The sequence below is a fragment of the Desmodus rotundus genome, chromosome 4 (assembly GCF_022682495.2).
Source record: "Desmodus rotundus isolate HL8 chromosome 4, HLdesRot8A.1, whole genome shotgun sequence".
Classification (NCBI taxonomy): Eukaryota; Metazoa; Chordata; class Mammalia; order Chiroptera; family Phyllostomidae; genus Desmodus; species Desmodus rotundus.
The window spans coordinates 59,573,031-59,596,519 of record NC_071390.1 but is presented as its reverse complement, the minus strand read 5'-3'; the positions used below and the strand labels follow the sequence as shown (position 1 = coordinate 59,596,519).

Genomic DNA, 23,489 nt, shown 5'->3' with positions numbered 1-23,489 from the left:
CCCATGGACATGAACCATAGGGGGGGAATGTGGGAGGGAGGGGGTGGGCAGGATGGAGTGGTGTGAAGGGGGGGAAATGGGACAACTGTAATAGCATAATCAATAACTATATTTTTTAAAAATAAAAAATAAATTTAAAAAAGCAACATTATTTACAATAGCTAAGGCATGGACATAACCTAAGTGTCTATCCAGTGATAAATGGATAAAAAAACTATGATGTGTGTGTGTGTGTATATACATGTGTGTGTGTGTGTAATGGAATATTATTCAGCCATAAAAAATAGAAACTCCTACCATTTGCATCAACATGCATCAACCTTGAAGGCATTATGCTAAGTGAAATAAGTCACACAGAGAAACAGAGATACTGGATGGTCTCACTTATACGTGGAATCTACAAAACAGTAACAACAAAACCAATTCATAGAAAACAGATCGGACTGTAGTTACCAGTGGTGGAAGGTGGGGGGAAGGGGAGTTAGAGGAAGTTGGTGAAAAGTACAAACTTCCAGTTATAAGATAAATAAGTACCAGGGATGTATACCATGATAACTACAGCTAACACTGCTGTATGACTTATAGGAAAGTTATTAAATAGTACATACTGAATTCTCATCACAAGGAGAAAAATTATTTCCTTTTTTCTTCTCTTCTTTCTTTTCTTTTGATTGTATCTGTATGAGAAGACTGATGTTAGCTGAACCTATAGTGGTAATAATTTCACAATATGTATCAATCAAGTCATCATGTTGTTACCTTAAACTTATACAGGATGTATATCAATTATTTCTCAATAAAACTGGAAAAATATTTTCAAAACCCAAAGCTTTTTTGCTTCATAATAACTTCCTTTTATAACTCTTCAAGATGTCTGTGATTTTTGCTTAAAAAATTGGTAGACTTTTTTTAAGTAAGTTTTTTTATATATATATCTGGCCAAAAGTTTCTATTTCACAATGTGGCTGAGTTTTATATAATAATGACCAAATTAGAACAAACTTTATCCTCAAAAGGTGATAAGCTCATTATATTTTAGTATGTCAATATGCATCAGCAGAGAACCATTAAAGATAGCATTTTAGGTATTCTGACATAGAAGTATTTTAACATAAGTTGTAAAAAGAGAGCTAAAAGAGTATTAGAGTAAAAACTATACATTTCATAGAACAAGAAGTTGGGCTAATATTCAATGAAAAATAACAGTAATTATCTCTGGGTGGAAGAATGACAGTAGACTTTTATTTTCCTCTTATTGCTTATATTTTCTAATTTTCTACAGTGAACATGACCTGTTTAATAATAAAGAGAAATGTGCTCCAAAAAACATAAAATATTAACACTAGTCACCTAGAATTTGAGTTAAATGTAACCCTGACACTGTCACAACTCAGAGCTATGTTCCAACCAATAGATGAAACCACATTCTGGCGATGAAATCCCCATACCAACCAACATGCAGGAAGTCATGCCCTGCATTAAGACATCTTGTCATATCTCTATTTCTGGAATAAATTTACTTTCAAATGTATATGATACTATATATCATATAGATACACTCACACATATATGCACACATATATGTATATATACACATGTGGGGGGTGTATACACGGTTCACAATAACAGACCTACAGCTGGCTACCAAGCTCTTTATCTGCCATTAGGATAAAGGATTCTTTCTTAAAGTTGTAAATAAGCCAAGTTCATGGAACTTTAGGACATAATCAAGTCCCAACTATGTTAGTACAGTGAAATATGCATTACTAAATGTTGAACTGCAAAATATCTCACCAAAAATGTACTCCCCCCCAAAAAAAACACCCTTCTGGGGGTAAAGGGGGAGCCAGTAGAAATAGTAAATCAAAAATTCCACTAAAATTTTAATCTCAAATTTAGAACTTGGCCTCAGGGAATCTTTGCCACAAGGAGACTCAGAATGTCTCCTCCAACAGCCTCGTTTATAAAAGAAACCTGAGGTTTTCAAGATTGAGCAGTCCACCCTGAGGTCTCAAACAACTGAGTAACAGAGCAGGGCCTACATTCCCAAACCGGTTCCAGTGGCCATCCTGCTGTGCTGTAATTACTTTTCTCCCTTTAGAAATCATTCTTCTAATTAGCTTATTTACAATTTTCCTCGGAAGCTAAGAAAAAATTGTAACAATTAAGATTAAGCAAAGGAACATAAACTTCCCTAAGGTAAAACTCTCCAGCCTCTCCCAGTCTCCATGGAAGTCACCTCCTGTTCATCAGATTCTTTTGCTCCCAGTTTACAATATAGTGGAACATCAAGGAGGAAGTAGTAGACTAGAAATGCAGAGAGTAAAAAAGCCTGAATGATCTACAAATCCCCCAAGTCCTTGCTCAGATACCTAAGTGTGCTGTATTGCTAACTCCACACTGCTCCCCACACCACACCTTGGAGAAATGGCAGATGGTCGGGAAGCTGAGCCCAAGTCTTATTCATCAAACAGGCTTTTGGGAACAGCTTTCCTCCTTTGAAACTCTCTCTCCCAAGGCACATGGCAACAACTCTTATTCATCAACAGCAAACATATTCTCAAACAGCCTGATTTTCCTCACACAAAAACACTTCCATTTTGGGAAGGTTCAGAGGTTCATATGATTTCACGTAACTGATAGCTGAAGATTAAAGTGGACTTCCCAGCACAGCAGTGAAAAGAAATTGATGGAGCAGCTAGGGTACTCTTCCCTAAATGCCGCATATGAGCATGTGTCATTTATTTTCATACAATTCATTTCATACCTTGTAGCTGATATTTTGAGAAAAGAAAGAAGTTCCAGTAGGGGGAACAGATAATTTCATCTGGCAATGTAATAACATCTGGGGAAATTTGGGAAAAGACAGTGGCGAACTTCTGCAAAGTGATTTTAAAAGAATTGCTGACCAAAGCTTGCCCTTCTCTACGGTTTGCTCACAAAGAAACTCTCCTGTCAGGATAAAGAGCTCATGCCCGGCAATCTAATTCAATTTTCACAATGGGGGTGTAGTACATAAAGACTTTCTGTACCTGGCAATTAGTCTTCAAACACTACCACTGAGATATGCAGCTATTCTATGGCAGCCAGGATAAGGACACACATACCACTCACTGCAAACAACTTTGAACAATCACACACTGTGGAATATAGGGAGCTGACGGTTGTGAACTGGATATGTGTTTCATATGTCTCCATGTTTGTATATGTGGAGAAGTGGGAGAAAATGAAAACACTGTAATAAGAGTTATTTTTTTAAATCCCAAGCATCTATAAAGCTTGTTCTGATGAAATTATTATAATGTATGCTCTTTAATATCTTCTCAGTACTTTTTGCTCAGACAAAAGATTTCAGTTGCTCCATCCTAGCACCAAAGTTCTTACCACTGATAATACCATTTAAAAAAAATTAAGGATTTCAAATTGTAGACAAATTTTCAAGTTTCTCCCTTCCCCAATCCAAATACATATAAAGGGACCATTTATTGCTCCTAGCCAGCTCAAGTAGGCAAAACGCATAATCTTCTCCCTGCCATTCTAGAAGGAATTGTTCAGAAGCCAATCCCTGCAGAGTTCAGATGCAGGAAGCCTATCACAGAGTTCAGATGCAGGAAGCCTATGACAGTAGGAACTAGGCTTTGCAAGTAGCACATTCTACTGGACCATTTTTCTTTAGAGTTAACATTTCTGTTATCTAGTCATTTAGAAGTAATAGAGCTCTTTAGACTTTTACAACACTCAGCCATTTGCAGTGCATTGCAAGAAACGGCATTTCATTATTTATCATAAATTACTCGGAACTGCTCACTATGAAAGATGAGCATCCCTGTGACACCACAGAAGGTCACAGAGAAGCCTACAAAACCAAGTGATGAAGGGGAAACACAAATTTAATAGTGACTTCATTAAGACCGGACCTACAGTTCTCCCTCCTCCCTTTCAAAAATCTCCTTTGGGCATATACACAAAGACCCAAATAACTAAAAAAAGACTACCTTTACCTAAGTAAAAATTATAGATAAACTGAAAATATTCCAGGCAAATATATGTTAGCTGGCTTATTATAAATGTTGAAACCAGTGAAAATTATCTGATTAGTGAAAAACAGAGGAGGGATGCCATTAGCAATCAACACTAATTTAACATCTGCACGTACACAGGGTTACAGCCCCTCTGTCTGGTAACAATGAGCAACCAAGGAAGCTGGCTAGAGTGATGAATCTGATTTTAATCTGAAGGTTCTTTATGGTGAACAAAGCGGGTAACAATTTTGGCTGTTGATATACGTAAAAGAACGGATGTGGTTCTTATGTCTATGACAGAAGCTCTCTGGCAAGCCTAGTGAGAGCCTCATCTTATCATAGACCCCCCTTTGGGGTTCCTGAGACAGCAGGGGCTCCTTCCTCTCTCATTCCTCATTATGCAGTGAGTGTATTGAAGGTATCAACAGTGCCACTGCCTTTTGAGTGCTTTGCATTATCAGCTCATAGTCCCAAAAGGTGCTGAGGGGCCTCTGGAAAGATCTCAGATGAAACCAAAAGAGTGATTTGGCCAATTTGGCAAAAGAGTTTTTGCCTCTGAAAAAATCTGATGGCAGTCACAGGTTAATTAATTTAGGTGAAGCAGTAAAATCAAGAGATTCTTCTTGTTATTTTTCTGTACATCTCTACTTGCAAATGTTTAGATATTTGAGAGCTACTATTTTGGGTTAAATCTAGTTCTGTGATGATGTGTCTATGGAAAGACTAAACATTTTAAAACAGCAATTCTACTACTTTTTGTAGCACTTTTGAAGATCCACTGGAATAAAGTCAATAATTTAAAATATTCAGCATATGCAAAAGACCCTATCTTTAAAGGATTGGGGACATATTATCCTTGGAGAATTTTTAGAATTTATTACTTGTTCCTCCCTCTAAATCATGCTAGAGATCTTGCGTCTCCTGAAAATTCTACAGACACTGGGCCAATTCTTTGTACCAACCCTGACTATGGTTTCCCACGGCAGCTTAGGTATGTCTTTCCAAGACCTCCCTCCTTTATCAGGCCCTGACTTAGGAAAAGGTGAGGCTGCCTCACTACTTCCAAGACAGACCCTCTCTGCCCACCAGACCAGACATGTCACTAGCTGCTCTGATCACTACTTTCTGAAATGGCCTAATATACCGTATCTTTCGGACTATAAGACTCACCAGACCAGAAGACATACCTAGGTTTTAGAGGAGGAAAATAGAAAAACAAACCTACTCCACCGCCGCCACCCTGCCCCGCCCCGCCCCACCCAGTGAGCCAGGTAAACTACATTCAGATTACAGGATGCACTGCCATTTTCCTCCCAAATTTGGGGGGTGCATCTTATAGTCCAAAAAACAAGGTACTTTTCAGGTGAAATCACACACCTTAGCATTTAAATATTCTCTGGAATGTATGATCTGGTCTTCTTCCCAAAACCGTAAGTGCAAACAATTAATTATCTTTCTTATGCATCATACATTCAAACGCTTGCAGATCTGTGATAGTCTCTGACACAAGTATGCTTTTACATGTGTGAAACATGTGACAGGTGTGGTAGCCCACTCTGAATCAGAAACACTTCAGAGATGGTGAAAGAAAGTTTTATGTAATATAAACACAAAGTATCCACTCACAAAAGCCTCATTTGAAAAGGAGTATGGGTATCTGCATGGAGTCTCATTAAGCTGGGATCCTGAGAACAAAGGGAGCTGCTGAAGCCTGGAAGCCCCTCCAGTTTGTCAGACTTCCGGGCATGAACAAAAAAACTATTATGATCCAGTGCCTGTAAATAGAAAAATCCATAAACTCAAACCACCATGCTGGTAACATGACGTATAGGCCAAAGAAATGTTTTGAAATACTTCTTTTATAGTTAAGTTTCTATTGATGTAGACAAAAAATACACAAATTATATGCATAAAGCTCAATGAATTTTGACAAATTGAACTCCCCCATGTAATAACCCCCAGATAAAGAAGCAGAGTATTAACAACACCCTAAAGCCTCCTATCTTGGGTCACCTTCCATTCATTACCTGGCTCCTCCCCAAAGATAATCACTATTTTGACTTCTAACATTAAACATTATGTAAACAGAATCATTTGTTGTTCTGACTCTTTTTGCTCGCCAATGTATTTGAGAGCTACCCTAAAAGAATTTAAGCACAAAGGCTATGTGTCCCACAAATCACCACTTTCCATCAGCCTATGGAATTTATCTACCTGTAGTCCAACCACCTAATTTTATTATGTGAATAAATAAATACCTTGTGATTCTGGGACAGCCTTAAAGCATCTAGTAAATCTTTGAAGTGGTCATTCCACCTGTTTTTATTTGACCTAACCCTCCCTTCTCAGACCCAGCACTACAAACTAGTATTTGCATTTTCCTTTCGTTTGAGCCGCAAAATAGACCAGGTAATTGGTTACTATACATACAATTGATTGATTGATATTGGCTATATCCATCTGTAGCAATTCTATTAAAGACTGCCCCACATCTGCAGACTTGACGAGCCATTAAGTAATTTATTAAACTTCCATCTATTTTATTCCTATAAGGTCAAGGCTAATAGTCCAAGGCCCAGGGTAAGACACTCTGCCTTCAATAAGGCAGTATTTCCCATGAGCAAATGAAATGAGTTTGTATTTCTACATATCTGCATTCCATAGCAGAAACCTAACTCAGTCAGCACTCACTGCTGCCACCATCAATTAAGACACAAACACTTAAGACAACATAAATGAAAGTCTTCACAGAACCAAAACCAAAAATTGAACTGATTCTGATTCATGGAGCATATTCTTTATTTTCTCAAATGTTAAAAAAAAAAACCCTCTAATTAAAGAGATGATTCATGACCACTAAATAAAACTTAGAAAATAGGCCAAATTCAATACATTATGTAGTAGTCCTTTGGCACAATATAGAAATTACCACCATTAAGAATTTGGTGTACTTCCTTTGAACATAGTTACTATATATTAAATCCGTCTATTAATCTACATAGCATAGTATAATGGCATCTAATATAATTTTCCACCAAGAATTTTAGCTAATTATATAATAAACATTTCCCAATATCTTTAAAATTAGTAAAAACTCAATTTAATGGCATTGTAAACCTATTATATAGAGAAAGGAACATTTATTTTATTATTTTATTTTAACCTAAAACATACAAATGCATAATCACTTGCCAAATACTTGACTAAAGAATTCAAGGCTTGTCTCTTGAGTAAATTTCCTTTATCCTTCTGGTAAAAAATCATGTGCTGCGATATGTGCTGTGATTTTCCAGTTTCAGCATATTCCTTATAGAATTAGAATGTAAAGCCACATGTGAAATCCAAGTTCAAATTTTTATGGATATGTAAACACTTCTATTCTCCCTTCAACTTGCCCACAATGTGTTCAACAAGCATTTTTAAGTGACTTATTGTTATGGAGTATATACAAAGTAATCAACTTAGTTCTAACAGAGACCACAACTATTCATTGGTTTGCACACTATTTAAATACAACAACTGACATAAACAGGTTTGGGAGCTAATAAAACACTAAGTAAACATACCTCTCATTTGAAGGCAAAAGCCCTAACAACTGGGGTGATTGATTTACCAGGAAGTGAGCATTTACCAGTTTTTTAACACAGAACTAGTCTCCTTCTGAAAAGTCAGTTCAATGGAATTCAGTAAAGATAGTGTTTATCAGCATTCTTCCACCCCATTTTCACTTTTTTATTTCTAGAGTCTCTAGATTTTGCCATCGTGCTGACAAAAATGTTTGTTTAACAATAAATTTGTGTACTCGATCTCATTTCCCCTCTTCTTTATGAGCACAGCTGTCATTCTTAGTCTACAGGATTTGTGCACAGTCTTAAGGGATTTTGACAATATAGGCTTCCTAACAAAGTATTCCAATCCATCAGCATGGCTATTCAAAGGGTACATAACCCAATCTTAGTATTTCACTTAGTTCTGTTTTCTTCTCATGAGTTTACAAGAGTAAAAAGCCCAATCATCTTTCATTTTAACCAAAAGAATATTTTTTCTTCGTGACCTCTGCTACACAGAAATGTCCAACAAATAAGCAATGATCAGGCCCAATTTGTGGTATCCTTGAGACCATGATGGTCTCACCAATAGTCCTCTTCTTAGGATCATTGGCTAGTCAAAGGTGGGTACCTCATAAATGGTGCCAAGAGGAATTCAGATGTTCCGCAGGAGACACGGCAGGTGGTGCAACACCCACATTTATTTAGTAGCATAAGTATTTAAGTGTCTGTAGAACTACCAAGCATCACTGCACAGGTTCTGACACATTTCACTGGCCAATCTCAGCACATGATGTGGTAACTACTATAATCAAGGCAAATTTAGAATGGTCAGAGAAGACAATTTTGGTGACATTTTAGGAAACAGAGAATGTCTGTAACTGTTTTCTGTCATTGTTCTATTGAATCATGTCCAAGAGGCCATAGGGGAAAACAAGAGTTGAGAAGATAAAGGGATAGAAGTGTAGGAGCCCTGACTGGTATTGCTCAGATAGGTGGCTGACTCGATTCCAGGTCAGGCACAAGCCTGGGTTGTGGGTCAGATCCCGGACTGGGGACATGCAAGAGACAAGGGATGTTTCTTTCTCTTCCTCCCCTCCCCTCTCTATAAAAATAAATAAAATCTTTAAAAAATATCTTTGGTTGAAAGAGCACCTAAATGTCTCTGTGGACTGAAAACCAAGGTGATTTCTCTGGTTAAAAAAGGCTTCCTTTTACCATACCAAAAAATGACATATAGAGCAAAAAATGACGTATAGAGCAGATGTGCCATTTATGGAGTTTACAATGGCATATGCCACAAGTCAACAAGCAATAGGCTTGAAAAGGGCAATGTACACTGATATGGCCATACTGGACCAATGGGTTAGGATTTGTGGTGTGAGAGATTGCCTGTAAAATGGTGTTCTGATCTTCCTGATCCTTCAAATTATGCCACTTGAGAATGTCCTAGGTAAATTTTAAAACCACTTAAGCCCAGATAATTCCCTGCATGATTGAGATAATCAGACCTATGCTGCAGGCCTAGACAATTGTCTTTGAGTCCTTGTTTCAATAACTAAATATGACAAACTATGTAAAGGGCTGGTCCTCCTCGCACACAGAAAAACTCCACAAATGACAACTCTATATAGTTTCTATTATTGCGTCAATTCTCGGGTCCTTTCCAAGGCTGAGATTCTGTGAAAAGTCCTTCCACATTTCGAAAAAGAAAATTCAAGGCAAAGAAATTAACAGAATTAGACCAAAAATTATGAGGGTGTAGTTTTTCTTTTAGTTAATTTCAAACTCGCTGGCAAACCATAGGAAGATCATGCCAAGGGTCACATGTGGTCATGGGAAGGGTATCTTAGGAGGTAGGCTGATATGTTCAGTGACCCTTATCAAATGTTTGGCATAAAAATTCTATTCTGATAACCATGGCTATAATGTATTAATGCTAATGTAGCTGCATAGATTCAGATGACCTTTTATTTTTATATATGCTCTTATAGCCTATACTGCATCCATGATACATATTGTCACTTCTAGAAAAAGGCCTCAAAGACAAAATCTTATCATTGGAAGCTGTTAAACTTCTATTATTAATCTTAATTCTAAATATCCTTTGAAGGTTTGTTTCTGACTAGCCTGGTTTTATTCCTGTGCATGACAATCTATGATTTATGTTCAATTATCAACTTGTCTTGAAAAATAAAGACTTACAACAAAGAAAGTTTGAGATATAATTTAGGAGAAAGTTTCCAACCAACACAGCCTTGAAACAAGATGTTTTGAAAATGTTAATATTAATATTAAAGTTCCCCAAGGTGCAAAGGCATATATCTAAAAGAACTCTCTGATGAATGCAAACAACTAATCCTCAAAAACCTAAATCATAGTAACACCTAAATTAAAAGCAGAACAGAATGCAATGCATAACTGCTGGATTTTATTAACGTTCTTTCCAAACTACAAAGACTCAATGAAAATAAGACAGTGTGGGAAAGGAACAAAAAGGAGCCATGAGGCTTTCTGTATCAAGAATTTTCAGATTTCTGTAATTTCAGATTTCCAGATAATCCAACAGTTTCACTCATTTCCCCCCAAATTTCAGTTCCTCCCTTTGATAAACATATGCCTGAAATAGGCTTTAAAAAACATCTACCAAGCAAAGAATGAAAAATGATGGGCTATAGTTTGTGACTAAATTTCCAATGTCATTTGAGGTAGATTTCTGCACCATATTCTACAGTGTGCCAGGTATCAGAGAGGAACTCAGGGGAAGTCCTAGGGCATACAAGAGTAATAACCTCTCATTGTGATGAAAGATCCTTCAAGCTTGATAGCAAACTATTTCCAGTACCTCAATTGAATTCGATGAGTAAAAATACCTAGTCTGTCTACTTCCCATTTCTCTGAACATTAAAACAGTAGAGGGTTTTGCAGCTCAAATGGTGTAAGAGGCAAGTTATACCCTGGCTGGTTTCGTTCACTTGGTTGGAGCATCATCCCATGGACCAAAAGATTGCAGGTTCAATTCCTGGTCAGGGCACATACCCAGGTTTTAGGTTTGATCTCCTGTCGGGCCACGTACAAGAAGGCAGCTGGCAAGAAGGCAGAAGGCAGCACGTACAAGAGGGTGAAATATCACCCTCTTAATCCCAGGGGAGGAAGTTAAAGTTCAAAGAGATCAACTTGGTTCTTTGAGGTTGCATAGCTATCATAGGACTCAAGGCTACAAGTTTTTTGTTTATTTGTTTAGTTTTATATTTTTATTTGTATTTGTACACAGGACAAAGACACCTCAATCCCCTTCAGCGTAGGCACCTTGGGACCTCACACAGTTCTCCCAATGGCCAACAGCTGCCCCACTGTATTCTCCTGAATCTCACCCATTGTCTGACATCTCTTCTCCTTCAAAGGTGATTTTAGTTCTGAGAAAAGCCAGAAGTTGCAGGGCGCCAAATCTGGGCTGTAGGGGAGCTGAGTCATCTGGGTAATATGATGTTTCACCAAAAAACTCTACACGAGATGTTACGCGTGAGCAGGAGCATTGTTGTGATGAAACTGCCAGTCACCTTTTGCCGATAACTGTGGCCTTCTGAATCATCTGAATAGTTTCCATGGAGGAATGTTCAAGCTTAATGTAAAATCTGATGCCAATTCCCTGCTCTACTCACTCATTTTGAATGTGATAGCCACACAGTATACGTGTTCACTCAACGGCATCTACCGCTGCAATTACTAGAACAGTGAAGTCATTTTTCACTCATGTGCATTCCAGGCCACTCTCCTTGGCTGCCTGGTTACATTGATGTCACACAAACTGTTCTAATTATATTAACAATGGCTGGAATTTTTCCAGACAGATGTACATATACACACAAATCTTTGTCACCCTCCCAAGAAAGTCATTAAAAATTATGGTCATGAGTGACTCACATTTTCCATATATTACCCGCTAACGGAGTCACTTTCTCAACCTACCTCCCTTTAGCCAGCTGGGTGTTCACCTCCCTCCCCTCCCCCCAGTGTGATGAACATGGTGAAAATGTCACAGCCACCAGGCTAAGCTCAAGGAAGCCTGCACACGTCTGCAACCACACTCAGGGTAACAAACCTGTTTATGCCAGTTGTTCCTACTGTAATTATATAAGTTAGTTCAATTTTATGTAAGCCAACAATATATGACTGTGGAAATGAAAGATAATTGTTTTTATTGCGACATGGTTAAATGTTTTAAAGAAATTCCAATGGTGAATTGTTTTAAAAAAAATAGAAGGAAATTATGATGAATTATATGGGCAAGAAAATTTTAAAAGATTCCAGGGCAGGGGTATATTGTAGTATATCTATGAAGAATCTGGGTTCAGCTTCTGTTACAAATACCTTTAAAGAAAAAACAGGTAATTAGTTATGGTTTATGAAAAAAACTGAAAAGATGTTATAAAAATATAGATACACACTCAAGAAAAAGCCTTGGCCCTACATCAAGGTATGGGAGAATGAACACTGTACACGTTTTAAGTTTTATTTTAATTTTCTGTTTTTTGAACCATTACTTTTATAATCTATTTAAATTACCCACTTAAATACCAGCAAAATCGATGTTAAATACTCATTAAGATGAAAACAACAAAATTATATGAAAGTATATAATAGCTTATGCTCAATTATACAATTTAGTTGTGAACTTAAATAAGTGCTATCAACATTAGTATGATTCGTATACTAATCTATGTGGGATAATAAATGGCAATTAGTCTTCCACCAAGTTTTTGGAATCCCTTAAAAAAATTTAAAAATAAAGCATCAGGACAATTAAGTAATTCAATTGCCTAGATGGGGGAAAAATCCCTAACTTTCTACATCAACTTAAACAGTCTAATGTCTTACCAAAAAGACTGACTTTTAAAACAGTTCGAAAGTCTGTAAAGAGCTTTCAGAAAGAGTCATGATTCAATTCCATGAAAGACTGGGTAAGGGAGAAGTGCATGAAGTCCTCAATGAACAAATGTGAAAATGGAAATCCAAACTAAACATGTGTCCTAAAACTTTCATTAGTAATTAATTGTATAAGCGGGAAACATCTACTGGATATTTTTTCATTGGATATTTCAAAGCTTTAAACTGAATCTATTCCTCCCTCCTGCCTTCACTGTATAGATGCTTCTAGAGGAAAAACTTTCCTGCATGCAGACAAGTGAAAGTTCTAGGATCTTAAAATGTCTCAGTGGTATTTGTCAACGCAGTACCAGCTCTGTGCCTCACAAAACACAAAAGTCCTAAGATAAAAACAGATTCACAGGGAGAAGAATGAGTTTCAGCTCTATTCATAAGCAATTGAAATACATTTTGCAGACATAGATTTATGGCTGTTCCCTTGCTCTAGTGTATTTCAGGGACAACTTTCATGTTCCATTTTCAATACTCCCGGATAGAAAATTGAGATATGTTTGGCACTGGATCTAAGAGGTTATAAGGAAAGAATTTCTACAAAAGAAGCAAGACAAAAATTAGCCTTCTCACTGTGGTATGGACAGGAGGAAGGGTTCAGAGGGAAGAAAGATCTTGTTCCTCTATACACTAGACCTCCCAGGATAGCACTGGTTTCAAACCCTACACCAGCAGTCTTTCTTATGACCCAACCCTGATTTAGAAAACTTGTTTTCTTTAGTAACAGAAGATGCCACAAAGTAGCTTTGTTTGTTTGCTTGTTTCTCTTTCTTTCTGATAAGCTTGTAGATCAACACTGTGTATTAAAAAAGACTAGGAGGGAAATGCCACCAACGCAAAGGTGGCTGGATTCACAAATCAGACCTGTAGAAAGGAATCTCAATTAGCATTGCCAATCCTTCATCTCAGTCATGAGAAATTGAAAAGGAAGGCTTAAGTCACAGGAATAAGGCACAGAGACCAAACTAAACATGGCCCTAAAAAGCCTTGTCAGTTCTATGCTAACTCCCACTCCCTTTTCTTCCATTTGGACCGGTAAGTGTCTAAAGAGTGAAATGTACAGTAAGACCGATTAAAGCAGAAAAGTCTTATAACCCTGTATTAAGGCCAAAGGAAATCAAAACACATACTTAGGTTCAACATGTGCTCATTAAAAAAGCTCTCAGTTGGGTTTTATAAGAAATACTGATCTTGAGCTCTGAATCCTCACTGTGACTACCACACATGATTAGGGTCAGTACCTTCTACGTTGAAATTCCTTTGAGGTCCTGATTCATGTATGCAGGAGATAATATACAGGAGTGAGTTTATTTAAACAAATTATGTCTGAGGCTGCTTATAAAAGCAACCAAGAGTACTCTTATTCAAAGATTAAAAATGTTTAAAAGGAACAGACAAGAAAATAGTCAACAAGAGTCAATGGCTGTCTTCAAAATTACAAAAGGTATGTTGACATTTAAACTTTTATTTAAATAGATTTGGTTATTTTAAAATTACACTAGTACCATGTTTAAACATGAATGATATATTTTAAACCTGTTTCTTCACTAAATACACTATTCAAGTTTTGTTATCTTACTCATTGGTATTAACTATGTACTTTCCAAAAAATTACCCATTAAAACTGGCTCTTTGCCTTTAGTACTTGAATTTAGCCAATGACTCTGATCTCTTTAGCTGATAAGAGCATTTTGCTGAGTAAAATAACAATTAACACTTGTGTTGACAACATTCTACATATGTGTTTCAAGTCTGAAAACACAACTCAATGTGATGTAAAAGACTGTTTCACACTGATCAAAATCACTGTCCTTCTACTGTCTGTAGTAAATGTTTCCTTGGCTTGAAAAAATCTGTGAACTACCCTGCACTTTCAGATGCAAAATGCTTCAAAGATATTTTTGGTAAAATAATCTACTAGTGGCAATATGCTTAAGGCAATTGTTTCTAAAGCATCTGAAGGTAAGTCTCATCCTAACTGGGTGACTGGGAAAGCATCTGAAGGTAAGGCTCATCCTAACTGGGAAACCTTGGCAACTAACTGGGAACTCCAGAGATCCCAGTAACAGAGGAGAGTTTTGGTTCAGTTTGTAGTCAAAAGGTTGGAAGATGAAAAGAGTCAACTTCCAAACCCTTTCTCCCTTCTGCCTTTCAAGTTTAATATTTATCTCTGATCCTACAAAACCTTAGAAAAAGACTTCTAAACTGAGCCTTTCACATAACAAAATAGCTTTTACTTGCAAAAATCTATTATCCATTAGCAAGTGTTTATTCTAGACTGAGCAAACCTCTTCTGCTCCAAAGAGCTATGCTGTCTTCATATCCAGAATCCTTCTGATTGACCTAAGATGAACACAACGGACATTCATTCTATAAGCCTCAAGGTGTTCCAGTGAAGAGCAAAGACCCCGACCATTAAAGAATTAGTGAGTCTCAAGAAAACAGAGTATCATCCTTAGCTGTCCATAGGTGCTGCAACATAATCCATGACAGGGAGGGAAGGAGGGAGGGGACAGGGTGGGGGGCAGGGAGGGAGGGAGGCAAGGAGGGAAGGAAAAGACTAGACAATGAAAGAAAGAAAGAGAAAAGAAAGGAAAGAAAAACTACTGAACTATGGAGGTAGGAGCTGAACTAAAGATAAATTTCTCTCCTGGGAACTTAAGTGACATAATCAAAACAAGTTAAAAATATAAATACCAGATAGGCCATTCTTCAGCCCACAGCAGCAGTGTTGAAAATCTTTCAAATAAATCTTTATTTCACTTTGTTAATCATCCTGCAATCTTGGACCAGAATAATAATTAAACTATACCTTTTCTTTAAATTACCATATAACCTATGTATTTAAACTCATCTTTTATGGAAACTACATAATCTTCCTTTCATTAAAATTTCCCTTGTTGATATATGCAAACCAGGTCACTTTCTGCTGGATTGCATACTTCTGTTTTATCACTTAATTCGACTCCTTATTAAAGGTTTAAAAAAGAGCTTCAGATATGCATAAAACAAATACTTCTTATATGTCTATGTGAACACTGACACCATTAACAGATACCTCCCCTTTTTCCTTGGGGCTGAGGGCCCTGTCAATAATCATTATTTATTAAACAGTCTGCCATCCCTTCTACAGAATGTAAGAAAGGAGCATGGAGGGGTAGAAATAATTACCTTGGGCTTTTCTTTAAAGACCCGCTGGAATGGAACATAAGAAAACCAGTTGAAAAAGAACTTGAGATACCTCCCCACCCCCAGCCCTGTGCGCATGCTGCCCCCCCCCCGCCCCCCACACACAAGGTTGAAAAGTATACCTACACTCCATTTTTCTTATAAACTGTCAAAAGAAAAGGTAAAAAAAATCTGGGGTCTTCAGGATAGACATATATATCTACCTTCCACTGAATATATTCACACATACACTTGCACATCCTTTATCCCTTCACAAACTCTGGCTAGATTTGTTGAGAGAAGCCTCTCAACACCTACTAAGAAAATGTGTTCTCAAAAATAACTGCTTCAATCAAAGGAGAGAGAAGCAGCAAGTTCTGGTTTGACTGCCATTCTGGTTTGTGGCAGTCTCCCTCCTTTCCCTCTTCTCCCTGTCTCCCAACTGATACGTAGCCTATTTTTTTCCAAAGCAGAGTAAGGAAAGGCATAAGCAATTTCTCTCTTGGACCTTACCCACAAATACACTAACTCCTAAATTAAAAAAAAAAAAAAAGTCATCAAGTTGTCAAGGAATAACACCCAGAGTAAAACCACCGGTCAGGGAAAAGAAAAATTACCAGATGACTGAAAGCAGTTCAGGTATTCCTACTGAAGAGTTAATGATGTGCACTCTTCCTTTTCCCCAGATGCTATGGCTCAAAACAGAAATACACACTTAAGACAGCATAACCAGGCAGTTTTTGGAGAATAGCACAGAACTTAAACTGAGAGACTGGGGGTTTGTCCTAAATAACCTTCACAGGTTGTACAAAATGTTCCCATATCCTGATCAATAAACATATCAAGAAGCTTCCTAAGATTTCCTTAGTATAAGAATAAGGTAAAGAGTAAGGATGGGAGGTCAATCAGTCATCTAAAATATTTATAAAGATGTAGAGAAACATACACCTCCTACACAAATAAAAAGCTATCATGCTTGGGGTAAACTGGCCAATACTGGCAGCAATTGAGCAGAGGTTGAAGATGCTACATTCAAAGGGTGACCTGTTTCAAAAGGGTTGTATATTCCCATCCCACCTACATTTTTCAGGCACAGAAGGAGGGGAGATTAGGTCCACACCCCACCTTTGGGAAAGGAACAAAAGCAAATGCTTGGCAAGCTGAAAAAACTCCTCCTTCATCAGGACCCCAGAGGCAGCAGCTCTGCAAGGCTACCTTCATATTTCCCCCTAGTTCACTCACTCTTGGTGGCCACAGAATCAATTTTCTACATCTTGGAATGGCCATGGGCAGGTGGTGATCAGTTTAGCCCTAGGCTGCAGACAGCCCCCTTTCCCTACCTCTCCCAACAGCTTCAAATTAACCCTTGCTGATCCCTGCCAGGGTCAGGGCTGCTCTAAGTGTCTACAGCTTCTTTCTACCAACATTTTCATGAAATCATAATCCCACCGCCCTCCACGGCCCCACAGGGACATAAAACTTCCCTTGGTGGTTTACCGTCGGTCAATTTGCATTTGCTTTTCTTTCTCTCCTTCCTTTGGGCAGGGAAAGGGCTCAGAGCGTTTGGGAGGGCCCTCCCTCCCTCCCTCCCTCCCTCCCTCCCTCCCTCCCTCCCTCCCTCCCTCCCTTCCTTCCTCCCTTCCTCCCTTCCTTCCTCCTCTGCTCTCTTAAGGAGCCGGATCCCATAGCTGGCCAGCAGGTCTGCAGTGAGGAGACATTGCTCTCGCGTTAACCCTTTGAAGGAACTTAGGAGATGAGTTTTCATTTGGGACCCACTGAAGCAGGGCCCGTGGAGCTTGACAGTCTGCCCCCCATCCCACACATAAACCCAAACAGGCAGGAACCTTTTTCCTCCGTTTTGGCCAGTTTTAACTATCCATCTCACTATGTGCTCCAAACCTGGAACGGGGTAGGGGTGGAGGTTGTTAGAAGACAGGCAGCAGAGGGAAAAGACAGCAGGAAGAAAGAAAGGAAACTCAATAGTAAATCAGAGATCACACAGCGTTTACTTACGAAATTTGGGGCTGGTGCTAGTTTCTGGAGTGGTGGTGGTAGAGGAGGAAGACAAGGTGGTGGTGGCAGAGGAGGAAGATGAGGAGGAGGCAGCGACAGCATCCTGAAAGGGAGACAGGGTCCAGGAGGGAGTAGAATCATGAAGGTAGGAGGAGGTAGCGAATGCCGCAGTGGGCCAAGAGGGCATTGCCTGGGTACTGGGGGTTCCCGGCACCGGGGGTCGGGAGCCTGACGTGCTGCTACTGAAGAAAGGGGCCGTCGTGGACAGGACTGTCGGGGGACCCGCAGTGTTTCGTGCCGTAGTGGAGCGCGGGCTGGCCCGGATGGGCACTCGGTGCCCCGGGAAGCGAGTGGGAGCCTGTGTGATGGTAGTCAGGCGGGTGCTAATCCGGTTGGGCGTCCTGGAAGAGGCGGCGCCGCCGGAGGAGGGGGTGGCTGGGGACGTGGTGGAAGTTGTCGTGGTAGTTGTCTCCATGGCCTTGGGGAAGGAGCTGGGCTTGGAGAGAAAGAAGGGGTCCTGGCCCATCCCCTTGGAGTCCACCAGGTCGGTGGGCACGTATTCCTTGACGGAGCCCACCACGATCCATTTGAGGAGCATTAGACTGAGCCCCAGGCCGATAAAGCCGATGAAAAGAGGCACCACGCACAGCCACGTCTGCTGCCGGTTCCACACGATGCAGTCGCTACAGCGTAACTCCCGGGGGGGCTCGGCCGCCCCTTCGCCGCCGCCGTCCGGGCCCCCGCCCGCCGCTGCCGCCGCCGCCGCAGCCGCCGCGGTGCCCTCCTCGGCCGAGGCGGCGGCTGCCGAAGCGGCTCCAGGTGGCGAGGCAGCGGCCGCCCCTTCACTCATCCTAGGAGCCGGTCTTCACCTTCGCCCCCCCGAGGGCCTCGCCAGAGGCATGAGGCCGTGCCGGCCGGGCGCGGGCACGGGCTCCGGCGGCGGGCTCGGGCTCAGGCAGCGGCCGCGGCCGCCGCATGCAAATCGGCTCCCTGCCCCCACGCCCCTCCCCCAGAGAGGCGGGCGGCGGGCGGGGAGGAGAGGAGCGGGGGAGGGGACGCGGGCTGGGAGAGATCTGCGAGGAGCGCGGTAGAGGGGCTAGACGGCCCCTGGCGCTGCGGACAGTTCAGGGAGCAGCAGGATGCGTCTGCCTCCTGCCAAGCGGCCTCTGGCGCGCCGGGACCCCGCGTCTACTGAAGCTGCTGAGGCTGCTGCCGCCGCCGCCAGCCCCGTGCATGTGCACCAGCCTCCCCGGCATCCTCAGGACGCAGCGCACTACCCGCTCCCCCGGGCGCCCGCCCACGCCGCCGCCGGGCCTCCCGCCGCCTTCAGAGGCTGACCTGCCCGGCCGTGGACTGCCGGGCGTCGGAGAGCTGCATTCCGACACAGGGGTCGGCCTGGCCGCCTCAACCGCCCGACCTGGAGCGCCGCGAGTCCGGCCGGCGAGGTGCACCTGTTCTTCTGTCGGTCAGCAGCCAACCCTCGGCCAGCACTCTTTAGGAGAGACCAATCCGAGCGCAGCGCGGAGGGCGTGTGGCCGGGCTCGCCTCGCGCCGCGGCGCCGCCGCCCGAGTCAAACTCCAGCGAGCTGCGCAGCCGCCGCCGCGAGCCCGGGACCCGGGCACTTACGGCTCGCGGGGCTCCAGCGGATCCCGGGGCGGAGCACTGGCCGCAGAGGGAACGCAGCAAACCGCAGTGGATTCGAAATCGCTCCCTCGCGCCACAGCCCGGTTGCGCTTGGGGAGCTAACGCGGGAAACCGCGTCAGAAATTCCTGATGCCGCGTAACCGGACAAGGCGGCCTTAGGGGGTGTCTGGATGCGGGGTGGGTGCGGTGTGAGCCGAGACGCCTTGGACGCGCTGTGCTTCAGGCAGAGTAGCACCTCCCACCAACACCTCATGATAGTTTCTTAATGCGCACAAGATAAATAAATGATCCAAGCATGTTAACGCAGCGGTCGCCGGCGCTGCTGCAATGGGGTAAGAGGCTGACGCTGCTGGGCTAGGGAGCTGGGGGGGTGTGCGCTTGGGAGCGTGTATGCACTTCCCTGCCAGATGGCGGGTGCTTTTAGATCTGGAGAGCCACGTTGCCCTCTGCCCTCGGAGTTCCTGAAAGAGATGGTGTGTTATTGGACCCAGCAGATTTCCCCAAGGTGATTTATGATAACTTACCTCTTCAAAAAATAGTCTTTAAATGTAGATGTATGCACAGGCACACACGGCACAAGGGAACTGATTGTAAGAGGTAAAATTTATAACGATTTGGGATAGCATGCCATATAATGTTGGTGGCTTCTTCCCTTGGGTAGAGAGAAGCACCTGTATACCACTATCTCAGGTGTAGTATGGAAGCTGCCTAGGGGAAGGAAGGAATGAAAAAAGAGCCAGCACCAGCATAGTTTATGCTGATAGAGCAAAACTTCGCTTCAAAATCCTCAGATTTCCTGGTCTAAAGTGGAAACCGGAAAGAGGCTTTTATTTACAGGCTCCAAAAATGAGAGGTTGAGGATGGCAGCCTCCTAATACTCCCCAGCACTATGTAATTGGCGCAGACGACGAATCAGCATTCTCTTGTCCTGTGGTAGTCTCCACAAAAAATTTTTTTAAGGAATTTTATTCACAGGTTGAAAACCTAACGGAACACTGAAAAGACTGCAGAGAACAGAGGATATATTGAAACTGGAAACCTCTGGGATTTGGTGCCTACGAAAGTATTTTGCACAGACACGGTTAATAAATTATTTTTGACGGCAGTAATGTGTCTGTCACCTCTTTCAGCTATAACATTGAGACTTTTCCCATAGGGAAGCTTTTGATTTTTAGTTTGATAGAACATGCCCTAATCCAGTAGTGCTGAATTATGATTCCAACAATTGTTGCAAGTGAACAAAATACCACAAACCCATGAATCTATTCCTTCAGCACACCCAATTCCCTGCACAGTCCTCAAGTATAAATTGACCCAATCTCTCCTTACTGTGGGTTCTGGGCAGTTACTGGCCAGTCTTTTCTGTATAGCAAATAAAAGTCAGCTTTCACACAAAATATGAAATTATATAGTAGGTGCTGCTGTCAGCTATGTAAGACAGAAAATTATTTCTCCAAAACACTCCTAGTTCATTGCCCCCCTACACACACAATGCACACACATTAGACCTGTGGCCTCTTCCTTCATTCCAGGATGAAATAAATCCAGTGTAAGAAAAAAGGTGTGCTGTAATGCTGCAGCTGGGCAAATGCAACTGCATTCACCCAGCGTTCACCCCATGTTGGCTCCATGCTTTCCAATGCCTCCTGCACATACCTATCCAAATTCCCTCCACTTCTCATTTCCACTTGGCTTTAACAACCCAGTCATGGTTCCCTGTTGAGCTCATTTTTTCCCAGATCCCAAGCCACTGCACCTGACTACCCATTAGCTGCCCTCACCATGTACATCATCACTAGTGGGAAAGAAAAAAAGAAACGAGCCTATTGCATTGGGGAACTGGTTGCACCAGCCCATTCAAGAAATTTTGGCTGGTGCAACTATCATTAATTTGCAGTTTTGTTATGAGGCTCCCTGGTAGTGTGTGGTAAGCACTATAACTATAATTGGGGATAAGGGGTGTCCAGAGCTGAGTGGTGGACACTTGCTGCTAATGAGCAGCCAGCTAGTCAATCCCATGGTAAGGGGTCACAGTCTTGTGACTCGGCTTTCTGAAGCAGCTGCAGAAAGAGCTTTACACCCACATTTTGAAGACAGGGATTCAAGTTAGAACTCTGCCCTTTAATACAGTCACTCTGGGCCTCTGTTTTCTCATCTGTGAAGTAATACTACAATACCTACATTCTACACAAATATATGAATTATATAGCTAAATGGACTATTCACCTACGATACCTTTTAAATATCATTATCAGATAACTTCTTAATAGAGATAGGTATGGATTTTTCTAACAGATGGGCATGACATACCTTAGCCTCTCCAGAGCTTTATATTTGCCTGAATATAATCACCTTCTCGATGTCTCCTCTCCTTTGTGATCCACTAACAATTATTGCTGATAATTTGACCACAAACCAACATTTCTATTGAGCTTCACTTTTGCCCTTCAATGGTGTCAATATCCCCAGGCTGGGAGTTTCAGTGCCATCTCTGACTCCTTACCCCAAGTTCAATCGGTAGTCATCATTAACAATACAATACAAGTGTCCCGAGTTCCCTCAATTGTAAGTCATTTGGCAAAGCTCCATTTTAAGTACCACAAGGCTGGCCCTGGCTGGTGTAGCTCAGTGGATTGAGTGTGGGCCTGCAAACCAAGGGGTTGCCAGTTCAATTCCCAGTCAGGGCACATGCCTGGGTTGCGGCCCAGGTTCCCAGTAGGAGATACACAGGAGGCAAGCACACATTGATGTTTCTCTCCCTCTCTTTCTTCCTCCCTTCCCTTCTCTATAAAAATAAATAAATCTTTTAAAAAAGAGAACTCCTTAAAAATAAATAAATCTTTTAAAAAAGAGAACTCCTGTATCATGTGCCTCTTCTTTTAAAAAAGAAGAGGCACATGATACAGGAATAAAGATTAAGATTAAACAAAAAACAGAAAATATTTCTTAAAAAAAAGAACCACAAGGCTGGAAGTCAGTGTGGTTGTCAAATACCTCTAATATGTCATCCCAAAATAGTCCCAGCCCAACAGTCACGTGGATTCATCTGGAGCTCTAGAGAAGGCACCATTTCCTGGATAAGACCACTCCACTAATAGACAGTATACATAATTAGAAAGGTCTTTGTGTCAAGCCAAAAATCTACCTTCTCACACTTTTACCCTTTTTTCTTAGCCCATCAGTAATATAAACCTTTTTATGAGCTAGCTACCAGGCATGGAGGGTACAACAGAATACAAAACAAAGCTCCTAACCTTGATGAAATTTATATTTTAATAGGAGAGGTGGACAATAAAAAATAAATAAATTATATAGTCTATTAGAAAATAAGAATTGCTGGTTTGGTCCACAAAGAATATGCCTTTGTGGTGTAATTACAGGACATCTCTTCTTCAATTCCAATATCCCCAATCTATTTATAGTTCCCACAGGCCATGAGGACTCTACACTTCTGGGAGAACCAGGGTGCTCTTTTTTTTTTTTTTTTTTTTTTAAATTTATTTATTGTTATTTAATTACAGTTGTATGCCTTTTCCCCCATCCCTTCACCCCACCCCAGGTGAACCCACTTCCCTCCCCCCTCTCCACCCTCCCCCTTGGATTTGTTCATGTGTCCTTTATAGTAGTTCCTGTAATCCAGGGTGCTCTTTTATTATTAGCCATCGGTTTCCTGGATAAATGCGGTTACTAAAGAAGCCAGTCTGTCCTGCAGAATCATAATATTCTTCAAAATATCCACTGGAATCTTGTGCGTAGGCAATATGATATCTCAAAACATTTCACAGAGTAAACACTTTACAAAGTGTTGGTATGGTTAACCTTTTTAGGATTGCATATTTCTTATTCTCTCTCAGTTTAGTCCACTACTGTTATTATAATGATACATATACATTTAGATACATTTTTTTTAAGTGTGGCCTTTTTTAAAAAGAGAAGCAGAATTTTTTCCTCATAGGTCTCAACTAGTAACCATATTTATTTCTTGTGGGCACGTGATTCTTTTTATATAGGACTTACCCAAAATGTACTGAACAAATCCCTAGGTGGATCTGTCCGTTCACATCTTGACTTTAAGGATTTTTGCATTATATGCCAATATCATAAATAAGACAAACACTAAAATTCAACAAAGCAAAAGCACAAAGTGGAAGAGTG

The 23,489-nt window shown here is 41.1% G+C and overlaps 1 protein-coding gene across 5 annotated transcripts in view; it reads right to left on the bottom strand.

Moving 5' to 3' along the window:
• Positions 1-18,673, bottom strand: part of NRG3 (neuregulin 3) — a 1,217,216-nt gene extending 1,198,543 nt beyond the window's left edge. For 3 of the 5 annotated variants that reach the window (XM_053922213.1, XM_053922214.1, XM_053922216.2), the window contains exon 1: positions 17,690-18,673. In XM_053922213.1, coding sequence (XP_053778188.1) covers positions 17,690-18,539 — 850 coding nt within the window. In that variant the 5' untranslated portion in view covers positions 18,540-18,673. The remainder of the gene's footprint in view (positions 1-17,689) is intronic. The other 2 variants (XM_053922215.2, XM_053922212.2) reach the window with 1 other exon arrangement.
• Positions 18,674-23,489: the final 4,816 nt, after the last annotated feature.